Here is a 7,816-nt window from a genome sequence, read left to right as displayed (position 1 = left end):
TGAAAAAATAACCAACTTTCACTATTCTTATTTTATTATTTCTACAATACTAGCATATATAAAACAACAGAAAACAAAAGATAAAATTACCCAGAACAATGTATGATTCCATATACTTCCAAGTATAATTCAAAATAACATAGGCAGATCTAGGGGTGTTGGGGGGCATGCCCCCCCCCCCCTTTGGTGGGAAAAATTTGGTTGATTACATAGGGAATCACTGAAGCATAACTGGAGCGGGCCCCCTCCCTTAGGAAAAGTTCTGGATCCGCCAATGAATAATATTTGTCAATTAATTATACCATGTTTGAATTACCTCTAAGAATTTGTAAATTAAACAATTGAATATTTTTTTTTGAAAATTCATAATTAAATTTGGTTTGAAATAATATACTGTGAATACCAGTATGAACCCTGCTCTAAACACAGATTTCTTGATAACTGATTTTCACAAGGACTGCATACATGAGAGTCTGGATGGGGTTTGCAGAATAGAAAAAAAATGGACAAAGCATTCAGAAGAATGCACCCATCAATACAATACAATAGAAAGAAATGAACAAAAATTATAAAAGATAGAGAAAAATAAACAATTATATTTATATATAATACCATTACATGTATATAGATTAATGGTCAAGAATTAAAAGATAATTACAGAATTGAAGACCAGCTTCATCCAGCTCCTACATAAACCATGTCTGTAAAGAGGGTCTTTATGGGGGACCTTCATGCTGAATAAGGGTAAATAATTGTTATAGGTGCATGTCAAAAAAATAAACACTTCCTTAAAGATGATAAACAAGAATGTGTCCTAGTCCTAAGTACGTGGATGCCCCACTGGCACTATCATTTTCTATGTTCAATGGACGTTTGGGTGAAAAATCTAATTTGGCATTAAAATTAGAAAGATCATATCATATGGAACATGTGTACTAAGTTTCAAGTTGATTGGACTACTGACAACTTTATCAAAAACTACATTGCCCAAAAATTTAACCTGAAGCCGAACGAACGGACAGACGGACTGACGGACGGACAGACAGACGCAAGAACAGTTGGGGCATAAAAACGGATAATTATTTATGACCTCTGACGGACCACATTTACAGTTATTTTGACAGAAACACGATAAAATTTAACCAATTTGACGCTAATGGTAGACGGAAATGACTGTTTGACGCCTGACTGTAAAGGGCATTCATTCCTTCTGTAAGTAGTAAGTACCTTTTCTTAAAATGCAAGGGTTTTAAATATATGAAACAAAATAATTATAAAATTGAAAATCGTCAAATCCTGGGAAATGCAATTTCTTACAATCCTATATCTGACTGATTTTAAAGCTAAAAATTCTCTAGAAACTATTGAATATAGATCTCATGATTGAGGACCTGCTTCCTTTCCCATTTTACTGGAACTTAAAGTAATTCATGTAGATTTAGTCTATATTATTAACAATTTTGGTGGCTGTTTAGTGGTGAAAGGAGAGGAGGGGCATTAAACATATACATGATATATAACTGGTGACACCATGTATTACCAAATTTACCGGTAATCTTATTTAAATTTAAAAAAAATCTGGAAATGAAAAATACACAGACAGGTAAAAACATTGTAAAAAGCCGAAAACACTAATTATTTGTATATTAACCTATATGAATAATGATATAAGATTTTTTTAAATCCAACAGGGACACTGATAATGTCTATACTTAAACTACACACACGCATACACACTAGCAATAACAAAAGAATAAAAAAAAAATCTACTTTACACAAGCTTGATTTATTAAGGAACATTGAAACTAAAAGCATAATGTGGAGATAGTGTTACAAGCAATAACAACCTGTTCCTAAGCACTTTAAACTTTCCATAATTCTCTGAAGTAAATACATTATTTACGAAACATTTTCCAAATGGACAACCCTGTGGCTCTATTCACAAAAAAATCCTTTTAATGACTGAAATTGATAGGAAGTTGTGCTGAAATGTTCAGAACTTAAGAGTAAGATTTTTTGTAAAATTAATCCCAGATCTACTCCTTAATATTTAGCTGAAACATACTCAACTCATAGTAAAAAATTGTGAGTTACTGTATTACCACATATTGACAATATACACCTTATAAATTTTTTTGGCGTTTACCGGTCATCACACTCACAGAAGTTTCCATATTATTTTTTGTTGTAATATAAAATGTTCAAATGAAATTCCAAACTACAAAAAGTGAAACAAATACATGTACTTATATGTATTTTAGCTATAAAAAGGAATAATACCTATCAACTCAAAGCCAGAACTTTGCTTTATTGCAAAATTATAAATATTGTGCTGCAAAACTGACAAGAAATGTATAATGGAAAACGTGATGCAAAAACTATAGATAAGCTGGAGTATAAAAAAAAAAACAATTTGAATTTGGAGTTTAAGTATTAAAAAAAATATTTGTCTTTAACTATTTATTATTGTACACATATAGTGTTGGATTCTTTGCATGCAAATGATTGCAATTGATATTAATGTGTAACTATTGACCTTTACGACCTTAAAAATAGCAGTATTTTATTTTGCACCAATGATGTTAATAAATAAACAGTTTGGAATTCAGCATTTCAAAATCGAGCGCATTCTGGGTAAAATTTTCCAATAGTACAACAGTATGTTGAGATTGGTTAAACAGTCCTTAAACAATTGATATAAAACCAATGGTATATATATATATATATATTTTTAAGTACCAACAATCCACAAAACTATACAATCATAAATGGTAAATCATAAAGAAAAATTTATACTTTAAGGATGTCTGCTGGTCATGTTTTTGAATTCTTGTCATATTTTCGATTTTCTCAGGTTTTATCCATCCAAATGTATTAAATTTTTTTTTACACGACACCCCACTTTTGTCTTCATAAATCTGTTCAATAGATCATTTCAGATTTAGTGATCCGGCGGCATGAAATCCTTGTTATTTTTTCTTGGTTTAAAGGGTAAAAAACAATTCCAATGTTAACAAATAGTAAAGTCTGAAGAAAACCCTTTTCCCGCCATTTTCTAAATGTCTCGTATTTTGAAAACTACACACGAGACTAATGATTTTATTACTTTATTTTGTTTAAATATCAAAGTTGTTTTCATTTTAAGCAACCACATGAAATCCTTGTTATTTTAAATTAGAGCAGCAGACATCCTCAAGAACCTAAATCAGAAAAAAATATTCAATATATACAGTATATTAGATATAACAAATCAATGAGTACAAATGGAGTATTGATAGGTAATCATAATTAAAAAAACAAAACAATATACCGGTACTATATGTACAATCTGATTCAAATATTTCAATCTGATGTGCAAATCCTTTTATATAATTATATACATATATATACAAGTGAAATAAAACTGCTAGCTATGGATAAAGCAAACTTGAGGTATTAATGACCTGAAATTTTCATAAATCTAGGTTATGATTCAACCACTGTAAAAAACTTTTATTTAATTTAAGTTAATTGTGCACTATAGAACTGACTTTAACATCCAAGTTCATGGGATTCCATACCATATTATCACACATCAATTTTTCAATCAAACAAGTCTAATGTCCTTTACAACTGTAGATCTATTTCAATCCAAATACTTTTTAACATAAATTCCATTCCATTCCTATAAATCCTGTGATTCCTTTTTTCGACAATCGTTATCAAATATATAAATTATTCTATTTTTAGGTTGCCATCAATTTGTTAGATTGGTTAAGACGTACACAAAACAATCATGTGATATTCACAGTTCATAAGTCAATTAAATGTCACTAATTCACTGTCTATATCAGTTCAAAAAGGTCAAAAACTACACCAAATAAATATATCATAACAATACATATATCCTCACTCCTTGTTTTGAATATTTCATGTTGAAAACACTCCAATTGGTATGGCCGACTTTGTATAAAGCCCTTAATTAGCCATGTAGAATAACAATAAATAACGGTTACAGATAATCCTAAACGGTTAAGCTATTTTCTTCACTCAGCAATTTTGCAGGGAATCAATTTATTTTTTTGAAACGCCAGACTAAATAATGCGAGGAATTATTTTCTTCATTGGGTGTGATTTATCCTGCATACCACTACACTTGTTATGTAGTGATATACAGTGATCCAGTTATCCCGGGCAGAATGACCAGCACCATTGTGATTGGATAACTACATGATCAGGTGACCTTGCTCCAATGGAGGAAAGATGGCACATCTTTAACAGGAACATTATGTGTGTGTGCCTTCAATCTTAGATTTCTGTCATCTGTTAATAGGACTACATCACGGTACAGCCTAACAGGTCCATCTGTAAAGAAAAGGAAGAATTGGTTCAATGCCAGTTGCAATGGTTTTATAAGATTAGAATAACTCCAATCAGAGATTTATAAAGCAAAAGATGAAACAATCCTTAATTTTATGGTCAAAGTAAAACATGTCTGTCATTTCTTACCATCCAAGACCTCAAATTAAGGTTGAAACTTTTTTGTGAAACCAAAACAGAAGAAAAAATTTGAGAGCTCATATTCAATTGGGCAAGCTTATTTGGTTGGGTTGTTGTCTCTTTGACACATTCCCCATTTCCATTCTCGATTTTATTTAATTCAAACTCGATAGACTCTACCAACAAGTTGAGCCTTTCAGTACTTTGAATATTTTGATTTATGGATATTCTTGTGTGATGCAAAAGTCTTCACTATATTGCTTTCTGATCGGTAAATACATTTTAATTGTAAATTAAAAAAAATCCAAATCTACAATAATGGTGAATTTCCTGATTTTCAGGCAAACTGCAATACAGATGGAAAGCTAACAGTTGCTTATACATGCCTTTGAACATATTTGTTAAAAAAAATTATTCTTATGTGATCTTTAATATGGTTTATAATGATGCAAAACAATCAAATCATGATATTAGATATACTATTTAAGGAATGACTGTAATATTTTTTCTGTCTATGAAGAAATAACATAAAAAATTTGGTGCACACTGAATAACGCGGGTAGCGGTTTATTTAACAGTGTGCACCACATTTTTTATGTTATTTCCAATAGACAGAAAAAATATTACAGTCATTTCTTATAATTTAATTCTAAATTCCATTTTAAACCGTAGAAAACCTTGAAAAAACGTTGATGACGTCACGGTCACATGACTGAATTATGTCTAAGGTCTGGTAACAAAATAAAGTCAGCCAATCAGAAGACGCGTTACATCCAGAATTAAATTATTATAGAATAAACTGACCTTTCTCTTTTGGCATAAACTCTCTGGCTTTATCCTTACAGTAGTGTAAACAGCTAGACAATATTATGTCATCATTGTTCCCCTAAAAAACATTAAAGTTTACCTTCAAAGCTATTCAATAAAACATAATGACAGGGAGGTCAGGTGGAACTTAAAAGTAAACAGTGATGGGAGCAGAATAACGTGGTGGCCTTCTGCTGTATTCTTGTTTTTTGGTTAAGTTGTTCATATATTTCCCATTTCCATTCTCAATTTTATGTTAATATCTTTTTTGTTGCCTTCTAATTTCATTTATGTTAAAAGGAGTTAAGGACTGTTTATAGAATATGTGAATAGATCTAGATATGTGTAAAATTGTTGATATTTTCCATAGTTTGGTATCTATACTCATATTAGAATTCAAATTGTTCAAGCATCTTCTAATATTTTTACCCAATGACTGGTTCATGAGTAAAATCATGACGTCATACATATATTATAAACTTACTGTTCCATTTTCACTTTCTTCACTCCTAAATGCAATAGTTTCTAATATGTTTCCTTTAGATGTTTGAGTTTTTAAGTGAGAATTTTTCTTCTCAAATTCTGCCTCCAGAAACTGCACACTCTCCTCTGATGTTTTTCTAACTCTGTTAGCATGTTGTTGTGTACTGTATTGTCCATCTTTACTGCCTTTGGCCAAACCGTCTAATTCATTTATCACTAAAAAATTTTAAAAACATATAACTTGATAATATAACTTTTGTTTTTATCGAAATTTGATTAAAAAAATCTTACATACAGAATTTCCTCAATTCTTAATTTCCTACTCAATCACTGAAACATTCTTACAGTAAGTTGCCTATAGGTGTTACTGTAAAAGTTTACCTATAGCTCAACCTGTTTTTAAAATTGTCAACACAATAGGGACATTTAAATTGACCAGTTGGTATTGTTAGATTTAAATCTACCTTGATGCTACCTGTAAAGATTTTTATTCACCTAACCCAAAGTTTCAGCATGCTTTTTTCTTGAACTTTTTCTTACCTAGGATTTTTCTATTAAAAAATTGATAGGGAAGAAAATAGTTTTTGGTTTTAATTGTTTTAAATCCCTGATATTTATGATTTATCAAATTTTTACCTAAAATTCTAAATCACTAAAAGATTAAATTAAATATGTATTACTATGTTTGAAAATTTAAACTTTATTTACACACTAAATGCTTCTTTAAAATTCTAACCCTTATACATAGTATTGTCCAGCTGCCAGTGAAACAAGAAATAGCTGTTCAGGTGTTTACAGTTTAAATTTTCAGAGGGATATGTTGTTCATTTCTTCACATGACCCTTCAAGATTCTCATTTTGGATTATTATTTGCAATGTTTGAAATCTTTTGGTGTCATTGTGCATACAATATTGGATTTATTTCATTTGAATTCACTTCTTAGATTTTTTATGGCAATTTTGCTTCTTAAAATGTGATGTGTTTTTTTCAAGATGTTATTGTCATGAAGGACATCAAGGAGGAAATAATTCATTCAAACTGTTTTGTGGGGCTTACATATATTGTTGTACATGTAAAATTAGAAAATAATTTTGGAGTATACCTTGCTGTGTTTTTTCTTTAAAATCTATTATAATATCAGTGGGACTTTTGTGCATAAAATTCTGTGTTCAATCAAGGAAATTCAAATTTTCATACGATGGGATTTAGTTATGTTAAAGATTAAACAAATTCAAAACTGGAATTCAAGTAAGAGATATAGTGCGAGTTCATCCAACATGTTTCTGTGGCTTTAAACGTGATTTTAAAAACATTCATTATTAGTTTTGGGATCTATTACAAACTTAAGATGATTTACCATTTAAATGGGATCTTGGAAATGAAATAAAATGTTGAATTAATGCAGTGGATATAGTCTAATCTAGTGATAAAGTGAAAAATGAAAGTAAAATATAATATTCCTAACGTGAGGAAATGTTTTAAGTGATTCATGTGAAATTGGAAATAGTAATTATAAAATTCTGGATCAAATATTGTTTGATTTGGAAATTTATCATAGGAAAAGAAATAAAATGTTTACTGTGGATATAGTAAAATCAAGTGATATATAGTAAAAATATAAATAAAATATTACAAAATATTTGTAAAGTGAGGATATCTATTTGGAATATAGTAATGGAATTGATAACAAAATAACAAGATTCTGCACCTGTTAAATTAGGTTGTATATCATGGGAAGTTAATCAGAATTTATACTATGGATTTAGAAAAAAATCTAGTGAAGTAGTGAAAAATGAATAAAATTGGGAATTATTTAAAATCTTTGGAATTCTGGATGAGATTTCAAATATTAGTGTTAAAAAATAAATAAAATTGTTTATTCAAATATGATTTTGATGTTTCATAAAGTGAGTGAAATATTATGACTGGATTATTTAGGGTATAAACACTGCAAGTAGTGGCTATACAAACATTAAGATGAAATGTAGTGCATTTAAGGCCATGCAATTTTAAACAAACTGCAAGAAAATATCATATATGATATAG

General features: G+C 29.6%; 1 protein-coding gene across 1 annotated transcript in view; it reads right to left on the bottom strand.

Moving 5' to 3' along the window:
• Positions 1-3,350: 3,350 nt before the first annotated feature.
• LOC134680791 (telomerase-binding protein EST1A-like) overlaps positions 3,351-7,816 on the bottom strand; it is a 29,779-nt gene continuing 25,313 nt past the window's right edge. The window contains exons 18-20 of the mRNA XM_063540023.1: positions 5,771-5,985; positions 5,284-5,365; positions 3,351-4,344 (exon numbers count right to left, since the gene is read on the bottom strand). Coding sequence (XP_063396093.1) covers positions 4,214-4,344; positions 5,284-5,365; positions 5,771-5,985 — 428 coding nt within the window. The 3' untranslated portion in view covers positions 3,351-4,213. The remainder of the gene's footprint in view (positions 4,345-5,283; positions 5,366-5,770; positions 5,986-7,816) is intronic.

This window comes from Mytilus trossulus, chromosome 8 (genome assembly GCF_036588685.1).
Source record: "Mytilus trossulus isolate FHL-02 chromosome 8, PNRI_Mtr1.1.1.hap1, whole genome shotgun sequence".
Taxonomy (NCBI): Eukaryota; Metazoa; Mollusca; class Bivalvia; order Mytilida; family Mytilidae; genus Mytilus; species Mytilus trossulus.
The sequence above is the reverse complement of the archived record's forward strand: the minus strand, read 5'-3'. Positions and strand labels throughout refer to the sequence as shown.